Below are 26,603 nucleotides of genomic sequence, written 5' to 3'. Positions count from 1 at the left end.
CACAAAGAGGATAAGTAAGAAAAGAAATAAAAAGCAGGAACTGTTCTCCCTTTGCTTTATAATCTATGTATTTATTTTTTAGAAGAGGGTTCTCCTTCTGTCAATGATATAGCACCTAGCGTCGACTTTCTCTGCTTGTCTTATTCAGGGAACACCACTAAGCAGAGTTAAATGTTTTTTATACTCCTGATGGAAGAAACTGTGGCAAACAAACTATGAGCCTCACAGGGGCTGTTCAGACCTGCAACACATTTCAATTACCCACAGAGGTATCCATTGCTTTCTATTACTGGTTCCTACAGCTCCACACAGCACACTTTCTACGGAATTGAAAAACATGAAACTATGCACACCAACAGATACATATTTCCCGGTTCCACAGTGGATTGCTTATGGTGGCTAGTGATCAAAAAACTGAGCACCGCTTCATCCCTTAATACTGTACATCTGACATTCTGCAAGTGTTGATATCAGCGAGGAAGACCAATAAAACACATGATCCCCTCTTCAAAACAATTCCAACCCTGCCAAACAAAATGCATATTTTAATAACCCAAGATGCTGAATTTGCCTTCAAAGTCACCCAGTTTCTTATTTAGATGCCAAACGCAGGGTATTCTAAAATAAGAGATTCTAAAAATTGTGTGGGAGAGGATTTGTTTTCAACTAAGTTGCAGCCAGATCATCGCAGCCAAGTACAAGAATTTCATTAAGTCAAAAATAAATATTCAAAATTTTATTAGGGAATGTTTACATTATACAATAGGTGATCCTGAGAATGAACAAAAACATGTGCATGTAATACAAAAATACTGATTAAATTCATACAAAGTGGTGAAAGATCAGTTAACCAGTTACAGTGCTAAAATCAATCTTCCAACCTAATTAGCTTTATAAATTACTGCACCCACCCCCAAATAGTGTCATCCATTACTTGGATAAGTTCATTAAAGGATTTACAAATATTTCAAATAGATCTCTAAATAAACTGCTGCAAATTTCTGGGAGTCATGATTCAGCAGCAGTTGTCAAGTCCCGTACCCAGACACCAATCAAAACTGATGATCTTCAAGGAAGAAAATGATGCAGTTAATTTGTCTCAGCTACAATGCACTGCAAAAAGACAAATTCATACAAGATCAGAAGCAAGCGGCAACAATCGCAGGATATACAAGCTGGGCAATTCCACAAAAAACACAACGGGAGAGTGAAATTGAACCTTGATTGTGTCATGTGACATTTGTCATCATAAACATCAGGTTTGAGTTGCTGAAACAAAAGTTGTCCAAAAACTACAGATAGGTTAAAATATGTCTGCTGTACATGCAATTGTGTCCAGCCTATTAATGTGCCACAAGCAATTTAGAGATTGGTTCTGCATCTGTAGAATTGAATTGTCTATAGTGTATTGAAGATTACACTCAGCCAGAGATCTGCTAAACAATTTAGTCAGACAGTGGACAAGATACAGTTAGGAGTTGCCAGTGCCAATTATTTAGGCAAAACGCCCGGCAATAGTGTTGTGGGCTGTAGAAACGTAAGATCCCACACCAATGCCAAGAAATGTGCTAAAAACATGTTCTTGGCAAAGCTCTTCAAGGTTTTAAATGCATTTCAGCATGATGTCAGCAATACTTTAGATTTACATGCCGATACAAAAACAAAATTGCACTGCAGCTTTCATGCCTTTAATCTGGATGGGAAGATCAGAACCCACTTTGTATAATAAAAGCATCCAAAAAAGCAAAAAAAAAAAAATACCTCTCATACTAGCTGATCAAAATCAGGACTGTTGGGTAAAAAAAAAAAAAAAAAAAAAAATAGAATCTGAAGGCCTTCTGCAAACAGCCAGTAAAAAAATATAGCAGGTTCATAAAACCTCACGTTCCCTCCGAGGGCAGCAGTATATTCGATCAATACAGTAAATTCACAAGATGTTCAATAAACTTCTGGTTCCCATACACCCACGTACTGCTTTACTGTCACATTTGAGCACCTGCTGACAGATCTCTTTTGTTTGGTAAATTCTGCTGTTGAGAGTTTTGAAACAGACACTGAGCACACGCATAAACAAAACACACCCAATAAGACTTTCCACTGCAAAGCAATTTGTCCATTCGTAATTTTACTAGAAGTTGAAGAAGAAACATCTGTGGTTGTGTCTTACTGTGGCTAAACAAGCTTGCATTCAAACCTAGAATAGTTGAAACTGCTTTCCAATAAGAGTCCCACCCCCTGACATGCTGCATGGGATCAAAGGATTCTTTCACTCGAGTTTCAATTTGGTGAACTGAATCCAAGCTATTAATACAGGACACATCTGAACGTACCTCCTCCAGGGGAGCGCCTGTCCCCTCTCTAGGGCTGGGTGTTGCTGGAGTATCTGTCCCCAGCATCCCCTACAGAGACATGCTGGTTCACCGTCAAGTGGGAGCTCTCAAAAGTCTGGGTCCTTCCGGTGGTCATGTCCTGAGAGCCGGTCGCACGATACCTAAGGAGCACAGAGGAAGCAGTCAACAAAACTTACTGGCTAGCAACTACACATGCAAAAAAAAAAAAAAAAAACACACCACTTAATCTAGTCATTTAAATGTTTGACATTTTCCCTACATACCATATGAACCCAAGTTCAAGTGAAATTGATAAGCATTTCAAACTATATTATTACTTTCCCTAGCTTTCTGCTCTATTGCACTTTTCAACATAATCACGATTTGGATATTTTATATTAAACACATCTGGTAATAAATCAGTTTTGACTAGCGATTTAAGTTTTACATCAGTTACGTTCCCATCAATGTCTTCTGAATTCACAGCATTGGCTGCTTCAGTCCAGCCTATTCAATCAGAAACATTATATTGGTTTCCAACTCCTCACAAAGTTCAGCATCCTGGTTTATCTGTCTGTCATATTGTAGGTGCACATACAGCAAAGCCTAGTCAGTTAACACATATCCACATACACGCTCTAAAATTGACACAGATACCCATGGTCTGGTCCCTGGCTCCTAATATTAGAAAGACTCTACAGTGTAGTGGCGATAGAATAAAGCAGACTTCCAGTGTCCAAGTTTAAAATCAAGTGTGCTAATGAGGTAGAAGATGTTGCTTGGTTTTCAAAAACACCACATTGAAATGCAAGCATGAAGAGGGACTCACACAAGTTCATACACCCCCATGGCGATGAGCAGGCAGATGAGGATAAAGGTTAACGAGCTCAGCACGCTGGTGATCACCACCATAGCCCCAGATCTCTTCCCAATCCAGTCGTCAAGGTCCTCTTGGTGCTGGGCTGAAAGGAACACCTTCAAATCAGGGCAACTCAGGATTGTATTACTGAGTAGACTAGGAGGTGTTACGATACGTATTGCGATATGCAGGTCACCATACGATACACACGATGGCCTCCTTTGTTGCATAAGATCAAATGATCATAATGGTGGACTACTTTAAGACAAATAACATGAATTCATACCAATTACAAAAACACACATTCTTCATTTCAAGAACCACTTGAAATGTAATGAGCCATGTTGTGCATTTGTTCTTGTATACATGAAACACACCGCTATTACAATAAGATACATTAAGTAAAAAAAAAAAGCATCACATTTCATCAATACACAATTCACTGTTACACTCCTAGAGCCACCACTAATAGGTTAGGTTACACACATCCAGTTACATATTATATAAAGAAAAACTCTTAAGACACTACAAAGTTGATAAACCCATACCCTTAATCCACAGCTGGGTTTGTTAGGTTTTTTATTATTATTTCTCTTCACAGTATCAGGGAAACCTTGATTGCATCAACCACTTATTCTCTGAGAATGCAAAACAGACAGGTCTCTCACACAACCCAGGGCAATTCTTAAGCAGAAAAGATTTGGCTAGTGCCTTGAAGCCTTAAATTAAGGCACTATGTACGTACAGCAATATACTTTAGTATGCATAGTCTTTGAGCACCCACTATTGAATTGGCAGATACAGTACTTAAATAAGCATGATTACCGTTTCTGGTTACAATTGGCTCAGACCAAGCAGTCTCTGCTTTGGTTGTCGTCCCATCCACCAGCAAAAACTTAAACCTGCAAGAAAAAAAATATATATATATATATATATATATATATATATATATATATATATATATATATATATATAAATAATTTTATTTTCCTTTTGAAATACTGGAGAATGGAATGATATTTCCATCTGGCTCTTCAAGAATCTCTTCCCAAATAGTACCGAAAGTAGGAAAAAGAGGGATCAAACTAGTATTACACCAGTAACAATGTTACAGCAGTTACAACTTTCCACAAATTTCCTTTAGGATTCAAAATTCTGACTCAAAGAATTGTAGAGTCCTTAAGTCAAGCATTGCAAACAAGGTCTACACAGTTGAATAAAGCTTTCAGTGACTTGGAACACAGGCCCTGTGAAAAAGTAGCTCAACATGAAAAATGAATGGTACAATATGAGAACATTTATTAATAGGCAGTCTTCTCTTGCATTAAGACTGCCAACCAATAAGTTTATCATCTTAACACTTTTGTCAAGGACATGCAGATTTTTCAAATAGAGTACAATGCTATAGAGTACAATTGGGCCACAGGTCCATTTGAACTATAACACATGGACAGCCTGGGCAATCTGTCTGGTCTGGCAGGAGGCAAAACTTCACAGCAGAAGAACAGTAAATGCAGTGTTTGCCGTGGTCTCCCAGCCAGGGTTGCATGAGGTCTCAATGGTTGCTGTCAGCTTTAATTCATGAAACAATGCACAATAAGCAGGGGTTAGTTTGCGCCAGAGCACACAGGTGAGAATTACAGTTTTGTATGAGAAAAAACAGTTCAGTTTGAATAAGAAACTGAATTGGGTTGCGATGGCCTGCATCACTCCTGTGGGATTGTGGAAGCACGCCAGTGTTACCTGTAAGCCGTTCCCATGGCAAGGGGGCCATTGCAGAGCACTGTGGCTCCAGGATCTCCAGCGCAGGTGGGGTGACTCCCGATTCGCACCAGGTAATCATTCAAGGTTTTCTCCACCATGCTGAGGATCAGCAGGTCTGTGAATTTGGGAGGGGAGGAGCAGTTGGGGATGCTGAAGGACACTGCTTGGTAAGGCTCTGTCTCACCCACCTTTGTCTCTCTGTAGGTCTTTCCAGGGGTAAAGGAGGAAGAGGCTGGAACACAAAGTTGGTTCAGATAGCGTTGACACAGACTACAGCTCCACCCAATGTAATACAGCCAAATAGGAAGCTAAAAAAGCTTATGGAAAGAAAGCTTAGATACCAAAACTAGAGTCAGTAATAGAGAGAGGGTGAGACAGTGGACTGGGAGAGAGAGGCTCGCAAACTCAGTATATAGCACCTGCCAGCCCACATCTTAACTACCATACAAAATCAGATCTGCCTTCACATGTACTACCTTATTTAAACCACATTTGTCCACATCATACTCATGTCATCTCTCTCCCTCTATCCCACCAGACCAAAAAAAAAAAAAACATCAAAAGACTTATGACCGAGTTCAAAGTCCTGGACAGAATCTGACCTGGCTTATGCTACGCTGCCCCCTAGTGGATTTCAGCACAGTTATTTAAAAGTCACTATCTTGTTCTACAGCTTGTACTGTATTAATTACAGTCCTTGCTATAAGAGCATCTCCTTTTCTAATAAAAGGATAATGCATATAAACAAGTGTGTTCACTCCGATTCTAAACAGTCACGTGTACTGTAGTTTCAGATCCCAAGCAATTGAAGATACAGGAGCCAGGATTTAGAAGCAGTTTGGAATGATCTCAGTTATACTGGCTCTGTGCATCAAGGTCATTTCCAAGTATATTCAGTTTCATCTTTATTGGAGGGGAGGAGGTGCATGAACCTTGAATTATTGTATTTAATTAATGTATTTAATTTGTTTATTTTTTGCAGCATCCATGAAAAAAAAAATGTCAAGCACAAAAACAGCCAAGAGCTAATCAAGGTCCTAACTGAAGTGCCAATGTTAAAATGGGGTTCGAAATCAAAGGGCTCAAGACTGTTTTAAGGAATGTTTATCAACTGTTCCCTAGATTCAATTGTTCTTTTCAAAAATGAGAATAACCAAAGAAGTTAAGCATTGTGCATAAGCCATCAGTAACTCAGCCACACATACATCTGTGAACAAGTAGCTCAACGAGCAAATTAAATGCTAATTAATTCAATTTGCCCTGTCCATAAAATCAACTCTTAAATCACAACATGCTTGCTTTCTTCCCCTCCTGTCCTCAACCAACCAAGGTCACAATACTAAACATTATATCCATAGCAAATAAACTAGCCCAGTAATAGGTGAGAGACCCTGGTATTGATGTAGCACAGCCACCTGACATTTCTTTTTATCAGATGATGTCACACCATGATTGGAGATGTGGTTTAATTATTCTTCTCTATAGAACATAAAATAGTAGTTATTCTGACCTGGACTGTACATCAGCGTATATGAAACTATATAAAACTTCCAAGACTTGAGTTTTGTTTATCTGATTTGTAGAAGGCATTTAAAAAGGGGGGAGGGGACCCTGAAACGGCCAGTTTCACAGATCCTGATTAGAACTTATCACGGGCTACCGAATGTAACCCTAGTTAAAAGAGTTCAAGACTAGGGTATGGGAAACCCATCTGGTCTTGGTGGTGTACACTAATCCTCATGAGGGAAAACAGTGAAATGCCACTATCTGCTGGGTAAATTAAGACAATTCCACCTTCCACATATAGTATATACATTTAAATAACAGTAAGGTTGTCACTTCCATGAAAAACGTCAGCGCTACGTTTGTTTCCAGTAAAAACTGATAAAACAAAGTCGATTTTAAAAAGAAAACTGTTCGACTTTAAAAAAAAAAAAAAAAAAAAAAAAAAAAAAAAAAAAAGTCGTGAATAAGTGAACAAGAGTGGGGAACACACAGGTTTGAAAAGGGTGTCACTCAAGCCCTTTATTATTGGATTAACTGTGTAAAAAAATGGAGAAAATAGTACTGTAGAGAAGCAAATAGGTTAAGCAAAACAAATGCTGTATAATGAAGGGAGCTTTTTGCATAAATTGTAAAAGCCATAGCATTTACTGGTGAAAGTTACTTACCGGCTGAACTGACCACAACATACACGTCTACTTTCATTGTACTGGTCGGGCTCAGCGTGTCAAACACACAAAACGGCTTTTCCAGGGAAACGGTGCTCTGCGTGGGGTTGTACAGAAATAACTTAGGAGATGCAACCACTGGCTTAATAGCAATTGTCTGGGTTTGTACTAGGAGAAAAAAAATATATATATAATTATATTGATATATATATTACACACACACACACACAACACATTGCAGTCGTATTAAACTGGTTGTCACCATGGTGAATTTAGTCGTAGTAGTTGTACTGTATTTTACCCTGTTGGAGTCGCACACGATATATGCAGTTATCGGTACTTCGCAGTCTTAGTTTCAGTTTAGGAAGCCACAATTTAAACCAGAATTGAAAGTTTATATCGAGAAAAAAAAAAATCTTATGGAGCTTTCGTTTCCGCTTGCTTTCCTTCCTTCCTTCCTACCTACCTACCTGAACATAATTCCACGAGGACGCACAAAGTGAACACCCACGACCTTTTCATTTTAACCATTAAACATACACACACTAACAAATGGGAACCATGTAAAACATTTAAAAACAAACGACTGTATAAAAACACTTTTCTTTTTTTTTTTTTTTAAATGTAGGATATTACCGGTGGAAAATAAACCCGGAGTTACATTCATGCTCTGCTTTACTAATGTGAATGGAATTACCCAGGCGCAAAGCCGCTCGGTCAAGACGAGCTTAACCTTAACTAGGATCAGCTGATGCGTAATCAGGTAATAGTTAGCAAGCAGCTGGCAGGTGACAGTGCTGCAGTGTTCCACAACCCTGTTTGTCCATTTGAAATAAACAGGGGATTAAAAAAAAAAAAAAAAAAAAAAAACACGTAGAAACACCTGCCATAGGTATGCTATTTAAAAACTAGCTTAAATTCTGCAAGTGGTGGAAAGAAGATGCTAGAAAGAATTTAGGAGCAATTCACACAGGCATTAAGAATGTGTACAGGAACAATGAGATCATTACCAATTGAGACTTTGCAAGTACTGACAGGAGAGATGCCACTGAGATTAAAGAGAACAGTGCTTAATGTAAGGTTTTGGAATTAGATTCCATCTTTCAGTGAGGAAAATTCGGTGAGGGGTAATATTGGGACAAATTGTCATGAATATAAAAAGGGAAAATGGTAGAAAGCTGGTGGAACATTTGCATTCCATATGACAAATTGGGCAAAAGATTGAGGAAATAAAAAGAATGGACAATAAGAGATACAATACTGATGCCAAAATGGATGTTTGAGAAACCAAAAAGCTGTAAAGTGTGAACCACAATAATGAGCAAGAAAGGAATAGAATAGAAAAGATAAAGGACAGGAGTGTTAAAAATAAGGAAGAGATGTTCGATATGCACAGATGGATCAAAAGGCACTCAATCTAGGAAAACAGGATATGCTTAATATATACAAATATTTGAAATATTTAAAAGAGGAGGGCTATCAAATCATGTATCACTAGTTACTGCAGAGTTGGTGGCAATTCTTATGGCCATAGATAAAATAGAGGAATTTAAAGAAAATGATATTGTGATTTTTTAATTTTCTAAGCTTGATACCGACTTTAGAATCAAAAATAGGAGATAGGATAGATATTATATATGAAATCATCCAGAAATTACATTCTAGCTATAAAAATGGCAAAAATATGCTGACAGCTTGGATTCCAAGTCATGTGGGTTATCTTAGGAAATTAAAGTGTGGATTTTGAAGCAAAAAAGCAACTCTAAATAAACAAATAGACATTACAATACTTTTGAGCCCTGCAAAGGTAAATGCTATGGCTAAAGCAAACATAATGGGTGTATGGCAAGAGCAATGAGAAAACAGACGAAAGGGAAGATTTTATTAGAAAAATCACTCAAAAATAGGGAAATATAAAAATAGTGGGAAAGGGAAAAACAGAGGAATAAACTAATATTAACAGACTAAAGTTAGGACTTACAGCATTACATGATCATTTCTACAGGTTTGGGAGTGGGTAATGTAGTAATTGTGGTGACAAGAAACAGTGGAACATATATTCAGAAAATGCAATACTTATAAACAGCAAAGAAACTGATTAAACAGCAAGTTAAGGGATATGGAAATTTAAGTAGCAACAGTAAATTATATTTTAAAGGTAGAAGGGAGAGAAAAACAAATGGAGAAAGGGAAATATATATTACAATTTATAAAAAGCATAGGAAAATGTGAGAATACATACTGAGCATCAAAAGAAACAGATCACTTATATTTGAGCATCAAAATAAACTTAACACTTATATTTGGATAAAATTCACTAGATGTGATCGAAAACCAACAAACTCTGTTTTAGAGCAGGTGCAGTGACTTTTTATTGTGCTGATTAATAATTAACAATTGACTCACGAAGATGCTGCAAAATGATCTGTCGATCTTGACAGGTGTTGTGACTCTTGGTCTCCCAGTTCGTGGCCTGTCATTGACAGAGTGTGTCTGGTTATACCGTCTCGCACCCAAGACGGCGAGCCACAGCACGCTGCCGTAGCCCACCCTACAACATGCCGATTGCATGAAGGCGCTGCTCTCTTGACAGATGTGGCATATTGTTTTTTTTTCTGTGATTTTCTTTATTGCTTTTATTCAAGCTTGCAATTCAACAGCTGAAATCACTCCATATCCAATCAACTGTCTCACTAATTAGGTGATTAAGTGCCTATGCTTCAGTCATCATCACTCAAGCGTGTCAAGGTCAAGGTTGAATGAACGAGCGATGGATGAAAATGAGCACTGAAAAGAGACCTTGTGTGAGAGATCTTTCAAAGTAATAAAGTTATTTCTTGATACTTGCTGCACACACAGCTCTTTGTTTAATAATGTGTCAATATTATATCTATTGGGGACCATGGATGTTAATGTGATGGGGGAAAACGTAAAAAAAGTACAATGACGCCAATACAAATGCCATATTTTACTTGCAAGAACTCCTGAACCACTATAGGAACTGTATCATCTTCTCTGTAGTTTCTCCAGGCTATGTAACAACAAAGACTACACACGCAGTGCCAGTGTCACAGGGTAACTGTTTACTGAGTTATGAGTCGAGTCAGTCCAAATAAGCAGGAAAATATGCCAAAAACTCTGGACATTTAAAGTGTGGACATCTTATGTGTTTAGTATTTGTATTAATAATTAATAATGGCTTATAAAAATGTAAATCGAGTAAACATAATCATATCAAACAATGAATGTATTAAGTACGTCCAATTTAATGCAGCAAGCATTTTTGTCAGTAAAATCTTGAGAAACCGTCAAACAAAAACATCACATCACTTCACATGAGACTTCTTATTGAGCCATGTTTTAAAAGCCTTAACTCCAATCTTTAATAAACTCCTACTTTTTAAAGGAGACAAAACATCTGTTAATTTAACAAAACCAGAACCGAACACCTAAGTGATATATTTTGGGCCGCTTTAGCAGTCTGTTTATGATAATTATAATGATGATGTAACTATAGAATATATCAAATCTGTGGAAGACTGCCAATTCTGTGGGAGCCTAGAAATTCCGTGATTTCAGAGGAATTCGGTTATCCGCAGATTTCGACTGCCTCTAGTTATGACCTTCCAAAGTAGACATCAGGCCAGAAATAGCATCCCTTCAGCACCCCAGAACTCAAAATGGATAGCAAATACACACTTGTGCTTAATATGTCATAATGCTATTGTAAAATATGTACTAATGCAATATGCCAGACAGGGTAGGCTGTGGAATTTAATTAAGTGTAGAAAATGGTTTAGAAGTACACTAGCAACTCCTGTGGTGGTGTGTTAAACCATTTTGTTCCCATATTAAACTAACCCTTATAAGAGTTCCCCATAGTAAAAAAAAATAGCAAAGGGTAATAAAGCACAGTGAAAGCATGGTAAAGCATAGGTAAGTATTGTAAAGCCCAAAGTACATTAATATCATAGCAAATAATTTTAAACTATGAGAAATGCATGGGAAAACTGCTAAATCATTTGCAAATTAAGTGTGGCAAACTTTTATAATTAAACAGTAGCGTTTCAGTATAAAGACAGTGTTTGTCTGAGATAATTTACTTTAATTTGGATGAGTGACTCACTTTAGTCTGCTTCTTTGCATGTTTTACACTGACTCAATGATGTTTCACTCACACTGAAGTACTTCTGAACTTTACTGATTTGATTCCCAATGATGTAATTAGTGCTGATGAAATCTACTTGCTACATTGAGTTTAGACTGTCCCTGAAAGCTCAACTGCAGCTCTCCACCTTGCAATTGTTCATTTTGGGATGCATTTTGGAAGTATTTGGTCCTAATATTTATTATTGAACAAAAATGGTTGATTTCCATATTATCGTCTGATTTCGATTTGTGCTAATCTTAGACTATCAAACCAAAGGTAACATTAGATAGACCAAGACTAGCACTAAACATCTCTTAAATGACACAGTATTATCCTGGATTTATCTGGGTCTTAACATATTTGAAGTCTGGGGCTTCGTGAGACAATCACAGTGGTGTGTTACCAAAGCAGTAGATGGCAAAGGAAATATATCAGAACAAAACTGATTGACACAGAAACAGTGAATCCTGCCCTCCACCCTGACAAAAAAGTAATTTATTATAATAACAAGCTTAACAACATAGTGCAAGTTTAAAAACATGCTTTTGTTAAATATATATTTAGTCGTCACCAATGTTTTACCACGGTTTTCCCCCTAATTTAGTGTGTCCAATTATTATACGTATCCTCAGCTCACCGTTTGCAACCCCCCCGCTGACTCAGGGAATGGAGGCTGGAGCGCGCGTCCTCCGAAACGTGCTCCTGCCAATCCATCATTTTTCGCACTCCGGATCCACAGCAAGGCCACCAGACCTATAGTGCCGGAGGACGACACAGATCTGGCGGCTCCACTGCAGATTTACAGGTGCCCTATTGGCCACAGGGGTCGCTGATGCGCAGTGAGCCATGGATTCCCCTGCCAACCTAAGCCTTCCCTACCCGGGCAGTGCTAGGCCAATTGTGCGCCACCCCCTAGGAACTCCTGATCAATGTCTGCTGTGACATAGACTGGACTCGAACCCGTGATCCCCAGACTATAGGGCACATCCTACACTCCACATGGAGCACTTTTACTGGGTGCAACACTCGGGAGCCCTCTAAAAACATGCTTTTTAATGAATGTACCTTCAGCATTGATAACGAGATACAATAACTATGAAGGAGATCTTACACTGTAACTGTGTCTCACATTTGAATATTGTTCATAAAAAAAATTCTTTAGAAGCTAATATTACAATATCTAGTATCTTATTAGCACTGTGCCAAATGATCACTTTACACACAGTCCCTGAGTTATGACCATTGTGTTGAAGAGAGGTTCCTTTCAGTAAGAAGCAAATCAACACACCTGGGTTGTTATCAGTCGGAGGCGTGACTTGTGTCGTTTTGCAAAGCAGTTCTTGGAACTGGGAGATAGGGCTCGGCCCCCCCTGCCTACCTGTAGGGCACTATAAAGCCTTCCTGGGGACCTGGACTGAGCACAAGCACCAACAGCAAGAGACTGAGAAGAACACCATGAAGACCTTCCTACTCCTGACCTCCTTCCTGGTGGTGGCGCTGGTGAGCCAGGCTGCAGGTAAGTCACTGTCTACAGCTTAAGAAACATCAAACAGTAAGTAGTTGCAGATTTTATTTTCAAAGTTTTTTTTTTTTTTTTTTTTCTTTTTAAGATGTTTGCAATACTTCTGGTTTTTACTACTGTTGCTATTGCTTTAATGTTTAGATAAGTCTGTGCTATGGTGCTTGGACAAGGAGTTTAGGAGCAGTTCTTCAGTTGTATTTGGCTGCCATAGACATATGTAATGTAGGCTAGATCACCCAAAATGCCTTTATATTAGTAAGCACCAGCACCATCTGCTGTAGAGCAGTGTATTGCCAGCAAACCTAAAGGAAAATTGTTTCCAGAGTGTCCGATCACTAGATGGTGCTGGTTCTTCTACAGAAAAAAGAGTTAAAATCTCTTGTTCAAGGGAGATCTGGTCAACAAGATGGCACATAATACAGTCAAATAAGCCCAATCAATACAAACAAGTTAATCAAATTACAAGAGACAATTTAGTAGCAAAGACCAAAAACAAACGCATGTCTTGGCTATGTACCAGTGTTTCAAACTTCACAAAGACATAGCAGACAGACCAGACAATCTTTATTAGTCACACTGATAAACATCTATCTACGGCAGACAATTATAATTGAAGAGCAGGTGAAAGCATATAAAAAGAGCACAAAGCATGTTGAATAATTGCAATAAGAACCACTCAGAATGACAGCAAACATCATGAAAATGACACAGTAATAATACAAAAATACAAAAAAATTGAATTTGAGGTTACTCAACAATCAATGCATTGAGAACACCATAACTAAAAAGCAAGAACCAAAATGAGTAGATTATTCATAAGTCTTCAAATACTTCTAATGCATCTGTGTTTTTGGAAGTTAAGTTAATAAATCATTTTTCTAATGTTACAAACAGCTTAATAGAGCTGTAGAAAGCTTGAATTATGAAACAGTTGATTGGTTATCATTTTGGAAAACCGGTGTTATTCGACTTTTTTTTTTTAAATGGTGTTATTCAACTTTCTAAGCTTTGCCTCCAGCTTGGCATTGAAAGTATGAGTTGCTGTCTGATTGTAAAACACTGCAGGTTTAAAATTTCTTGCATCCTTTCACTTGCAGAAGTGAAGCTCACTCTGGATGATGAACTTGGAAAAGCACTTTTGGATCTGGCCTCAGGGGGGCAGCAGAAACGCGAAGAAGGTGATTGAGCTGGTCCTTTACCAAAAATACATCTATTGGATGTCTTAATGATTCCAGTCTCTTATAGAAAAAGCATAACAAAGTATAGTGAATGCATAACAAAGCATATAAAAAAAAAAACTAAAACATGCAAACCATTGTAAACTAAGGAAAATGCATAGTGTAACCATGGGAAAACTGCAACATGACTCGTAAACTTATAAATACGCAAGATATACTGAAACATTGAAGGTCAACAGATTGTTGGCATAAAGGCTTAATAAAAATAATAAGAATTGTTTTCCTACCTCTAGTTAGTATTACAAATGCAGCACAAGTGCATGTTTGGTTTTGGAGTTGTTTGCTTTGTTTTTCACTTCAGAGCCAGTTTCTCTTGCCACAAATGTTAGCACTTTGTAGGGGCTTTGCAATAGATTTTTATTTTTTACTGATTTTATATTTTTGCAGAAGGAGACGACAATCAACATGCATCTCTGGATCTGAGCGACACCAATGAGAAGAGAGAGATGGGTGGGTTTGGCTCTTATTATAATGCTTTACCATTTGGATTACATTTGATAATAATGTAAATGCTCAAAACGGTACCCTAGGCAATGGCGTGGATCCATTTACTCAGATTCCAAGACACGTCAAGTGTTTGAAAGCAGTCTTCCAAGTGGATAAAATCTAAGACAGAAGCAAGGTTTTTCTACTAGCGAAATTGTTTTTCACTTCCTCTTTAACGTTCACTTAAACTTGAGCATTAGTTCTCCAAGTGGCTCACCTGGTAAAAGCACAGTGGGGTTGTGTGCTGGTAGAGTCATACAGCACAGGTTTGTGTCTTGGCTTTGCAAAGTAGCCTGTCTTTGCTGGAGATTAAGAAGGAAGCGTTACATTGGCTATGGCGCTTCCATGGTTTAGGGGGGTAACCCTATGGGTCTTATGCTGATCAGTATTATGAACTGATCACCCGCTAGGAGGAGATTCATTACACCTGCATATTTTTTGTAATTGTTTAACACTTAAACATTTAAACACTTAAACCGTACATGTATTCAGCGTTTTCTTTTCCACAGATGAAAGTGATTTCCTGGGGGAAACGGGTGAACTGGACGGACTGGTGGACGATCTAGAACAGAAGCGTGAAATGGGTGAGTGTCCAAGCCAAGCCCACAAACAGGCACAAGCATGCTGTGAGATTGCTTATCCTAAAGGCTCATTAAGAAAAAAAAAAGAAATCTGGATTTGGCATCCTAAATTGTTAATGGGAAGTTCGCTTAGCTGGAGTTACTTTCAATCCAAGCTGCGGTTTTAGTTTTATAGATTTTAAAAAATCCAATAGAATTGATAGAAATTTGATTGAAAACCTTTTTTTTTTATATGCAGAATATCTACAGCTGTTACTAAGTGACATTGATAAAAGGCAGCTGTTTATATTTTTCCAGTGGCCATTTATGTTACCAGTATGGTAATGTTACATTTAGAATTTAAAATTGCGCTTTTGACAGATTTTTAAGTGCAATTCCTATGAAGGATTGACTCAAAACGGTGTGAGGTAGGATGGGCATCCATGCATATGTGGCAATTTTTAAATCAAGATTAAAAACCTACAGGTTTGACAAGGCATTTCAGTATGTTATCTGTACAATGCTTTGAGGTGTTTCATGGAAGGCTCTTTATAGATCCATATTGCATATTCTATTGTAGTTGCTATTAATAGGCTGTGTTGGGAACATGACTTGCAGTATAATCAACTCTAATATTCATGAGTTAAACTCTTTGAAGTGGCCCAGGCTGGCACAGCAAGCGCTCAGTAGAGTTGTAAACTGCACCGCTCACATTAGCTGTGTGTTCTGTTGTGATTTAACAGGCTTTGCGGATGATGCTGATGAAAGCCAGGGGGAGAAGAGAGAGTTGGGTGAGTAGCTGGATGCAAGCAGCGGGGCAGAAATTAAGCTTCCGACTTTGTACTCGGTTTAGGATTCGAAATGAGAGGAGTAAAGTGGTTGAGTTGAAAGTGTGTTATAATGAAAGGGGGTGGGACCAAAAATGAATTGGGGTAAGAAATCGAGAAAATCATCCTGACTAATTGTACGTTTTTACACGACTTCCTTTGTGCTGCCCATTTCACACTTGACCACACCCACCTTCAGCTGACCTTGCCCATTTCTGTTTGGGCTCCACCCATTTTACAATGGAATCATGCCAACCCCCAGCTTAAATAATGTCTTTGAGTTAAGTGCGATTTCAAGAAACTTATTAAAATGTTAGTATCTAATGAAAGAACTACAAACACGCTGTAGGTGTTCAAAGAAACATATGTGATGGCAAACATATATTTCAATATAAAAAAATAAAAAAGATAAATGTCTGTTATATTTGTATTAATATAACGTAAGTTGAAGTTACTCACTGTATATGACCTTTGCAAAAATGCTCCCCTGCCATTTCATTGCCGCTTCCTCCTGAGGCCAGATCCAAAAGAGCTTTTTCAAGGCTGCAGTCCAGTGTTTTCTCATCTCTAATTAGAATTACAAATGTAGCACAAGTGCCTGTTTTGTTTTGGAGTTGATCACTTTGTTTTTCACTTCAGAGCCAGTTTCTCTTGTCACGAATGTTAACACTTTGCAGGGAGTTTGCAATAGTTTTTTTTTATTTTCTACTGATTTTATATTTCTACAGAAGGAGATGACAATCGAGATGCATCGGATCTGAGCGACACCAATGAGAAGAGAGAGATGGGTGAGTTTGGCTCTTATTATAATACTTTACCATTTGGATTACATTTGATAATAATGTAAATCCTCAAAACTGTCCCCTTGGCAATGGCGTGACTCCATTTACTCAGATTCCAAGACACGTCAAGTGTTTGAAAGCAGTCTTCCAAGTGGACAAAATCCAAGACAGAGTCAAGGTTTTTCTACTATCAAGGGAAAAGTTTGTCTCCATGTGCACTCGGTGTCATCTAGTTATAGTCATTATCTGTCTTTCGACTCCCCTGGAGGTCCCAGAGTAGAACAAAAAAGTATACTTGTGACAGGATAGCCGCAGAGGGAAAACTGAAAATGCAGTGAAACAAACTACTTTTATTTACAAAAACACAAAATAAAAAGGCACAAGGGCCAAACAAAAGGTATAAACACAAAACAAAGGTTTCCATACAAAACACCAATTTTGGATAAACAAAAAGCACCCAAACTATCACCTCAACCATTTACTCCAGTCTTCAAACACTCTCAAAATCAAACCACTCCACCCCAGTAATGGATTACTCCTAGTACGTGGCTGGAGCCCAATTAATCAATAATTAACAGTTAGCCACTTAAGGCTCCAGTCACATTCTCACATGTATTTGGCAGAGAGGAATTTAACCCACTCCCTGCTGATCCAAAACAAACAATAATGCAATGACAAATAATGAATCATAATGAAAACAGTACAAAATGATAATAAGAAATTATAGGGGGCAGGCGGACACTCCATCACATTGCTGCTTCTGCTCTGACTTGAACAAAATCAGGCTGTGCTGTGCATCAATGGGAGCCTTTGTGCTCTTTGTTTATTGAAACTGTACCATGTGATGTTATTTTATGATAACAGGATTTACAATCCCAAATAATGTTAATATTAATATTGAGAATGTATGATCTTCAAGAAATTAAAAAAACAAAAACAAATAATGAGCAGGGAAACTGTATTTTTGCAAAGACAAAAACCTACCGGCTTCATTCACAAAGAAGTAGGGGATGACTGTATGTTGCATCGAGTATAAGAAACAGTAACAGCCTTCTGAGTGGATTGAAAGCCGATACATTTGAGAGAGGATTTACATTGATTTGTTTTATTACTGATTCTATTCTCTTCATTCTTACAGAAGGTGAAGACGTTAAGGATGAATCACTGGATTGGACTGACGAGAACTACCTATCCCAGAAGAGAGAGATCGGTGAGTGGCTGTGTAGTGAATAGGCATCTCAGCCCATTGAAATTAATGGAAAGGCAAGGGCTGGAAGCGAACCGATAACCTTGCTGTTCAAAGAGGAATGTCTTAACATTCAACTAAAGAGCAAGCTGTTTACTGGGCTGCATTGTTAGAAAAATATCCTTCTGCGCTATATTTGGTTATGTGTATAGTTCAACTTTAATTTTAAGAAACATGATGACTCAGGCTGTATTTTTGCACACACATGTGGGAAATCGGAGGAATCAGGCACCAATTCATCAATCTCTTCTCAAATAAAGTAAATTGGAATTATCCTTTCATTTATTATTTGCTGTCCCACATCTTTGTGTTGTCTGTCTGTCTGTCGACCCCAAGGTAACAGAACTAAATGTGTCCCATGTTAGGGGTGTTAGATTTTTTTTCACTTCCTCTTTAGCTTTCACTTAAACTTCAGCATTAGTTCTCCAAGTGGCTCGCCTGTTAAAAGCACAGCCGGGTTGTGTGCAGGGTGAGTCATACAACACAGGTTCATGTCCTCACTGAGGAGTATGAAGAGAGTGTCACATTGACCATGGTGCTTCCATGGTTTAGGGAGGCAACCCTACTGGCCAGGCGTTCGGTGAGCTCCAAGCAGACATCTGCAGGGCTGCCCTTTGTCCTCTTGAGGACGGTTGTTCGCTGAAACTTCAGTGCTCCTGAGCTGTGTGGGGAATTGCTGTGTTGAGGGAAAAAATGATTGGACATTTCAAACTGGGGAGAAAATCGGGGATAAAACAATTGGCACACTAAATTTAAATACTAATAAAAAAATGATGATAATTTATAATTGAACACATTTAAACATTTAAACGTTGCTATAGTGGGAATGATTGTAACCAATCAGAAAAGCCATGAGAAGCCTTCCATCACCTACTGCATCATATATTTGTGGTTAAAGATTGTTTACAGCATTTCACTGTATATGGAAAGACTGTGAAGAAATATTGAATACGAAATAAACTGGCCTACAATACACTGTGCACTTACTACACCTATATTTGGCCTGTGTATGAATTGGCATCTCAGACCAGTAAATTGAATAGTAAGGCAAGGGCTGGACTCGAACCGCAAAACAGACAAATGTCTTGCCATTCAACCAGAGAGCAAGCTCTGTAGTCGAGAGGTAAGTACAGGTCTTATGCTGATCAGTATTATTATCTGATCAGCTGCTAGGAGGAGATTCATTACACCTGCATATTTTTTGTAATTGTTTAACACTTAAACATTTAAACACTTAAACCGTACATGTATTCAGCGTTTTCTTTTCCACAGATGAAAGTGATTTCCTGGGGGAAACGGGTGAACTGGACGGACTGGTGGACGATCTAGAACAGAAGCGTGAAATGGGTGAGTGTCCAAGCCAAGCCCACAGACAGGCACAAGCATGCTGTGAGATTGCGTATCCTAAATGCTCATTAAAAAAAAAAATACAAATCCGGATTTGGCATCATAAATTGTTAACGGGAAGTTGGCTTGGCTTGATTTTAAATGCAAGCTGCAGTTTTAGTTTTATAGATTAAAAAAGCCACAAGAATGAGTAGAAATTTGATTGAAAACCTATTTTTTTATATGCAAAATATCTACAGCTGTTAAGTGAAGTTGATAAAAAGCAGCTGTTTATATTTTCCCAGGGGTCATTTATGTTACCAGTATGGTAATGGTACGTTTTGGCAGATTTATGAGTGCAATTCCTATGAAAGCTTGGCTCAAAATGGTGTGAGGTAGGGTGGGCATCCATGCATATGTGGCAATTTGTTTGACAAGGCATTTCAGTATGTTATCTGTACAATGCTTTGAGGTGTTTCATGGAAGGCGCTTTATAGATCCATATTGCATATTCTATTGTAGTTGCTATTAATAGGCTGTGTTGGGAACATGACTTGCAGTATAATCAACTCTAATGTTCATGAGTTAAACTCTTTGAAGTGGCCCAGGCTGGCACAGCAAGCGCTCAGTAGAGTTGTAAACTGCACCGCTCACATTAGCTGTGTGTTCTGTTGTGATTTAACAGGCTTTGCGGATGATGCTGATGAAAGCCAGGGGGAGAAGAGAGAGTTGGGTGAGTAGCTGGATGCAAGCAGAGACCTGACTCTTATTGGAGCCCTTTGCATCGGGGCAAAAATGAAGCTTCCGCCTTTGTACTCGGTTTAGGATTCGAAATGGGAGTGGTAAAGTGGCTGAGTTGAAAGTGTGTTACAATTAAAGTGGGTGGGACCAAAACTCAATTGGGTTAAGAAATCGAAAGAAATCGTCGTGACTAATTGTACCTTTTTACACGAATTCCTTTGCGCTGCCCATTTCACACGTGACCACACCCACCTTCAGCTGACCCTGCCCATTTCTGTTTGGGCTCCACCCATTTTACAATGGAATCATGCCCACCCATATCTTGAATAATATCTTTGAGCTAAGTGCGATTTTAATTAAAGCGTCTAGAAACGTATTCAAATGTTAGTATCTAATGAAAGAACTGCAAACACGCTGTAGGTGTTCAAAGAAATATATGTGATGGCAAACATGTATTTCATGATACCTGGAAATGCATCGTAATGATTTTGGAGAACAAGCTTTTCTGTAGATTATCCTGAAGGAATGTTGTGTTGTGCGGTGTTGTGTGCTGTAGCAGATTCGGAGTTTAGGGGTGTAGAAATGGGCGGATGAAGTTGTATAATTTGCAGGTAGTTTTAAGAGGTCATCTCTCTCTCTCTCTCTCTCTCTCTCTCTCTCTCTCTCTCTCTCTCTCTCTCTCTCTCTCTCTCTCTCTCTCTCTCTCTTGTTAGCGGGGAGCGAGAAGAAAGGTCTACAAGGAAAGCGCTGGCGTAAGTATAGAAGCATAGACCAACACACCTACACTAAAAAACAAACAAACATAAGTTACTATTATATTTGTATTAATATAGCGTATGCTGAAGCTACTCACTATATATAACATTTACAAAAATGCGCCTCCCCCGCTCCCACACCCTTCCATTGTGCTGAGAATCGTGTAGTTATTCACTTTTCTGTGCTATAGATAAACCGCAGCATCCTGATAACGTTTGTGTATGTTACATGGTCTGATCTGACACCTACAAACTGATAGGTACCAGGAAGACGCAGCATACTCAATTGTTAAATACAAAGAGCCAAAATATCTTCAACAAAAGTAAAATGGGAGCAGTGATAAAATGTGTAAGAAATAGCATTTACTGAATTGTTTCTCTCTTTCCCCTTTCAAGTTGGATGCAGACATGGTAAGAATTGTTCTATTCTCTATTCCCTGATTAAATTGTAGCACCGTACTGTAGAAACTCTGAATGTTGGTAGTTTGTAATGGGGGTAGAACGGCTACTAATTTAACCAAACAGTTGAGTTAATAGTCGAATAGGTCGACTATTAATAGATCATGTATTTGATATGCAGCTTTACATTTGGACAATTTTTAAATTCAGTGAACATGAAGGTACTCCCTGGACTCAAAGGTGTTCTATATAGACAGGGCTTCCACTTTTAAATCTTGCACGCGTGTTACAAAACTCCAATAAAAACGTACGAATGTGCTGCCACTCACGATGGTGTGTGTTTAATTGTTATTATTGGTTATTGTATTTATTTGCGGGAAAGGGGTGTTTTATCCGAAAATCAGAAGACCTAACCATACTATTTTAAGTGCTTGGAATTGATCTCGGTTCCCGCAAGGCGGGCGCATCACACAGGGCGAGGCAATCCACACACAGGCGAAGGCCAGGCGCGAACCCAGGACCTCTTGCACTAAAGCACAGCGCCGACACCACTGTGCAAAAAAACTATTTCTTTGCAAGGAGCGGATAGCACTCTTCTGGCTATATTTTATTACGTAACCTGCCACCCACTCCGTGTACGCAACAGTATGTTCTGTGTTAGGTGGGTTACATCCAAACACAGAACTGATTTTGCCAATTTAACATCTAGCGTTTTTGCTGTTTTATAGTAGAAATGTAAACCCCGTGTTGCTGTCATTTGAAGCGCACTTCTACGAATTACTTAGATATAAAAGGTGGACATATTACCAAAGATCAAGTGAAATAGGGCCACCTCGCCAACAGAATAAATTATCGAGAAATGTTGTCTAATAATAATAATAATAATAATAATAATAATAATAATAATAATAATAATAATAAACCTAGGGAACGTGCTATCTTTAGAGCGACATGTAAAGGTCTTAGTTGCTGGCTTTATAACATTAACGTGCCATATAAAAAAACAACGTTTGTGTATTGGTTTTAATCAAATTACGGTATTTTTGTATTTGATATATTCCAGGTAAAAAATCCATCACCTGCTACTATAGTAAGTAGAACACATCTAGGTGGTAATTATTATTATTTTACTTTATTTGTCTTGTTGTTTATTTTAATAGACTCTGTGCTCCAACAAATATTGTGGTGTATTGGGATGTATCACCTACCATGTTTTGTGTGTGTTGTAAGTTATGGGTTTATTGAATGGTAGCAGTTTATGGAATGTTTGATTACTCAATATTGAGTTCTGGGCACCTCCTTCTATGCCTGGAAGCTTATAGAATAGCTCTTATAAAATGCACTTACTTTGACTTTAACAGTGCCACAGCATTATAACTGTGATGATAGACACTCACATGTGAGTCTACTTCCAGTGCAGCATGTTAGGACCCCACCTGACACCACATAGCATAGAGGTTTTGTGAAAGCAAGGGAAATTATATATAATAGTAAAAAAAGAAAGTTACTGTTTTTAAATTACCTGTAATTATTTTTCCCCAGGTCACTCTTGCTATCATCGTAAGTATGTAATTGTATTTTAAAATATACACTGCTGTGCTAATGTCTCATGCATTTTGCATTTTTCTACATTGATGAATGAGGAAACGAAAACTTTGTGTTCAATGCAAGTACACCTTCATGAAAAAGAAAATCTTATTCAAATAACCAAATTTATACACAATATACCTTGACATACACCAATAGTGAATATGTCCACCCTTTTCCTTCAAAACCACTGACATTCTTCTAGGGACACTTTAAAATAATTAAATAATAAAGGTGTTCCACGCTTCTGCCAAGACTTTCCAGAGAACATCTAAGTTGTTGGGGTTCTTTTTAAATTTTCCTTTGTCCAAATAGTCCCATACAGCTTCAATGATTCAGTGATCTCAATTGAGATCTGGGCTTTGAGGGGACCATTCAATGCATTGAAGGACTCCAGCTTCCCCTTTTTTTGCAAATAAGTTTTAATAATTCCAACTGTTTTGCATCATTATCTTGCTGTGAGATGAAGTTTGGACCAATAAGTCAGGGGATAGCATGGTGGATTAAAATGTGTTTGTACCTTGCTGCAGTCAATATACCATCAGTTTTCCAATACCACTTGAGGAGATGCACCCCCAAACTTGAATTGAATCTCCTCCTTGCTTAATTGTTGGCCATAAGCAAGGCTCTTTATAAGTTTTTCATCATCTCACTGTCTTCGATTATCTCTGAATAACTGAAACTTTGACTCATTTGTCCAAAGCACCTTTGACTGTTGTTCGATAGTTCAATTGCTGTGTTCTTGTGCATATTTTAGCCTTTTAGTCTTGTTCCCCTTTCTTAACAGAGGTATTCTTACTGCAACACATCCTTTAATCCTCATTTCAAAGAGTGACCTTCGTACCGTTGATTGATGGACTCTAACCTCAGCTCTAACCTCTGTCACTCATCTATAATCTCTAAGTTACACTGCTTCCCTGTTTCTCAACTGTAACCTCTGAGCTGTACAACCCAGCGTCCTTCAGCTCTAACCTCTAAGCTACACAACCACCCAGTTCCTCTTCTCTAATCTCTGACCCACAGTGCTTTTCAGTTCCTCAGCTGCAACCACTAAGCTACACAATCCCTCAGTTGTAAACACAACACCACACTTCCCAGCCACACTGCCTTTTATAAACATGAATTATAACACTGACTAATGTTTTGTCTCTTCCCTAGATCGTTACCGCCACTGCACCCGCCACCCTAGTCGTAAGTATAGGTTCAATTTTGAACCCCACATATTTGGTCGCAGTGACCCCGTTAAAATGAAGTATATGAATATTCTAGCATTTAATACCACTAAACCTTGTAAAATTAAGATGTCGTTACCTGAAATCAGTTCTGGCCTGTATGGTCAAGTTTGTTTTGTTAAACTAGCAACTGATCAATAAAGTTAATTTGTATACAGTGAATGGGTATTGCTGCCAATATGTAGCAAAACTGAGTACCAAACTGGCCCGCAGTTTAACACCTGTGTATACTGTCCTCCAAGTGCAGCTTGTATGAAGATAAGACGTCACTAAACTCACCCTTCTCCCCTCCCTATCTTTTTCAGCTCGTTGCTCAAAACGTGAGTATTGCACACTTGTCATTTGTCATGAAACTTTCTGATGACATTCTTCAGCACAAGTTAGTGAGTGTGCCCACATATTTGAGTAAATGGAGGGTATCTGTGGATGCTGAATGTCATACTGTAGATCTAGGGCATGGTGATCTAGTTTTTCATGTGTCTGCCCTTATAAAAGTTTACCGTAGCAAAGTGTTATAAAACATAGTTAAGCATTGTAAAGTCCAGCAAAAAATGGTAAAGCATATTAATAAGCTTGATAAACTGGGGTAAAATAATAGGATAACCATGGGAAAAGCATAGGGGATGACTGCAAAAATACTGTGGTAAACTCTCACGACTGAGGGTGCTACTCAATAAATGTCATAAAAACTGGAAGAAATCTTAAAGTAGTTAAAGGGGCAGTGATAAAGGCTTTAAAGATTATTCTTACCTCTTATTACATACATTCTTGCGGTCAGGGCCGGATTAACCCATAGGCTAATAAGGCTATAGCCTTAGGCCCACATTTTGTAGGCCCTCGATTCCATATTGAAGTAACAGCTGAGCGACGGTAGTGCGGCCATCTGAATTTTTTTTGTCTCATTATTGCTTTGTACAAATTGACGACATTAGCGACACGAATTGTAGCAGCCTCGTGGTCAGTTAGCAAACTACTCACTTAGTCTTCAGCCTTCACTAGTTGAACACTCTGTCTCTGCAGCATTGATTCGTTTTTCAAGCCGTTTCAGACTTGAGTTTGCCTGTGTTTTTTAATTTCCTTTGTTTTAGCGATCGCATTTGCTTGCTTCGTTGTATATAGTGCTATTTATTTATAGTTTATTGTATAGACATTTTACATTCTAAAGAGTTTATTTAACTGTATTTTAATCATAATTTTGGAACCCTGTGGCCAGATAAATTGATTCTTTGGAAAGCAAGGTCAATGTCCATGTTTTTATTATGTCTATTTTAAGATTTTCGAATCTTTATGTTAAAAGTTAACGATTACTGTAATAAACCATTTAATAGTTTTTATTTTAATGATATAAAAAAATAAAATCAACATGATTTTCTAACAACTAAATCGCCGGAAAATGCTATGAACAAAAGTTGTAGATCTTGTAAAGTTTAATATTTTACGATATTTACAATTTACAAAAATGTTCTGTGATCTGCCATGACTCAAGAGCATCTCAGTGCTTTGTCCCTCTTGAGCATTGAGAATGAAATCGTCAGGTCTTTCAATTACAATTACATAATTTATGACTTTGCCGCAGCTAAAGCTAGGTTTTTTGAAGAAATGAGTGTGGTAAGTGTAGTAAGTGATTTATATTTGAGTCGAATAAATTTGTTAATTTTACATAGGTAAATAAATAAATATGTTTGACTTCATAATTTTTTTTTGCAATATGTAATCTATACTTCGGCCATTCCCTCCTATTAGCAGTAGGCCCCTCATAACCTTAATCCTGCCTGCTCACTGTCGTTTATTTTTTCAGATGATTTTGTTTCCAGCCTTTATTTTAACCCTGTTGAAGCTTCCTTTAACCTGCCATCAATACTTCCTGTGTAGCAGGTATTAGGAGCCCAAATGTTTTCTACCAACTTTGCTGCACGTTAGTTGGGACCCTAACACAAATGACCCAGGCACTGTACTGAAGCATACAGATATACAATTTTAGCTTATTTGAATTGTCTATACTCTTTTTTTCCTCAGACGTGCATTTGCGCTGTTTAATAGGTAAGTGTCTTTTTCATTTCTTTGTTTGGTGTGATGTGATATTGTATATACAGTAATGCCAGCTTTAATCAAGACTTTATTATATAAAATCATCTGATAAATACCAATTACCCAGAGTGTTATAAATTGCACTGGTGAAGCATTGTGCACTGAAGCTAACATAACGCCGAGGCTGGGTGTGAACCATCTTAATCACACATTAAAAGAGCTGGGCTCGTCTGCATTGTCGTTATAGAGCTTTTAACCTCATCTCATCAACAGCAGGGGACAGAATCCATAATGGCAGGGAATCACACAACACAGCCTGTTACAGTTGTGCAATACTACTGTAATATGCTTGTAACAGTTTGGAGCTAGAGAGGAATTTCAAAGGGCACGAGGTGGCACAGTGGTGTAATTCTCTTTAGGGTTAGGGTTTCTATCAAATTGCTTCAGAGTAACCAGCTAACTTTGTTTTCTCTTCTCTTAGTCAAAAAGCACTGCGGTAAGTTACATTTAATATATATATATATATATATATATATATATATATATATATATATATATATATATATATATATAATATATATATATAATTAAGTTAAATGA

At 38.0% G+C, this 26,603-nt stretch overlaps 2 protein-coding genes across 4 annotated transcripts; one reads left to right on the top strand and one right to left on the bottom strand.

The window, feature by feature from the left end:
• Positions 1 to 754: 754 nt before the first annotated feature.
• LOC121318577 (uroplakin-3a-like) lies at positions 755 to 14,412 on the bottom strand. 3 transcript variants are annotated; one of them, XM_041255405.1, is made up of 7 exons: positions 14,262 to 14,412; positions 7,125 to 7,292; positions 4,933 to 5,185; positions 4,015 to 4,091; positions 3,160 to 3,292; positions 2,331 to 2,491; positions 755 to 1,113 (listed from the first exon to the last, which is right to left on the bottom strand). In XM_041255405.1, the coding sequence occupies exons 2-6, from the start codon at positions 7,159 to 7,161 to the stop codon at positions 2,359 to 2,361; spliced, it is 633 nt and encodes a 210-aa protein (XP_041111339.1). In that variant the 5' UTR covers positions 7,162 to 7,292; positions 14,262 to 14,412; the 3' UTR covers positions 755 to 1,113; positions 2,331 to 2,358. The 3 variants fall into 3 exon arrangements, with proteins under 3 accessions (XP_041111339.1, XP_041111337.1, XP_041111338.1); XM_041255403.1 differs by lacking the exon at positions 14,262 to 14,412 and adding an exon at positions 12,653 to 12,741; XM_041255404.1 differs by lacking the exon at positions 14,262 to 14,412 and adding an exon at positions 12,563 to 12,646.
• On the top strand, positions 12,640 to 26,603 carry LOC121317839 (probable methyltransferase PMT26). The gene is made up of 18 exons (XM_041253941.1): positions 12,640 to 12,790; positions 13,894 to 13,974; positions 14,422 to 14,484; positions 15,030 to 15,104; positions 15,824 to 15,871; positions 16,636 to 16,695; positions 17,828 to 17,899; positions 19,208 to 19,282; positions 19,947 to 19,994; positions 20,716 to 20,754; positions 21,154 to 21,168; positions 22,220 to 22,246; positions 22,699 to 22,716; positions 23,902 to 23,934; positions 24,281 to 24,295; positions 25,992 to 26,015; positions 26,485 to 26,499; positions 26,596 to 26,603. The coding sequence occupies exons 1-18, from the start codon at positions 12,730 to 12,732 to the stop codon at positions 26,601 to 26,603; spliced, it is 777 nt and encodes a 258-aa protein (XP_041109875.1). The 5' UTR covers positions 12,640 to 12,729.

Source organism: Polyodon spathula, chromosome 7 (genome assembly GCF_017654505.1).
Source record: "Polyodon spathula isolate WHYD16114869_AA chromosome 7, ASM1765450v1, whole genome shotgun sequence".
In the NCBI taxonomy this organism is placed as follows: domain Eukaryota; kingdom Metazoa; phylum Chordata; class Actinopteri; order Acipenseriformes; family Polyodontidae; genus Polyodon; species Polyodon spathula.
The sequence above is the reverse complement of the archived record's forward strand: the minus strand, read 5'-3'. Positions and strand labels throughout refer to the sequence as shown.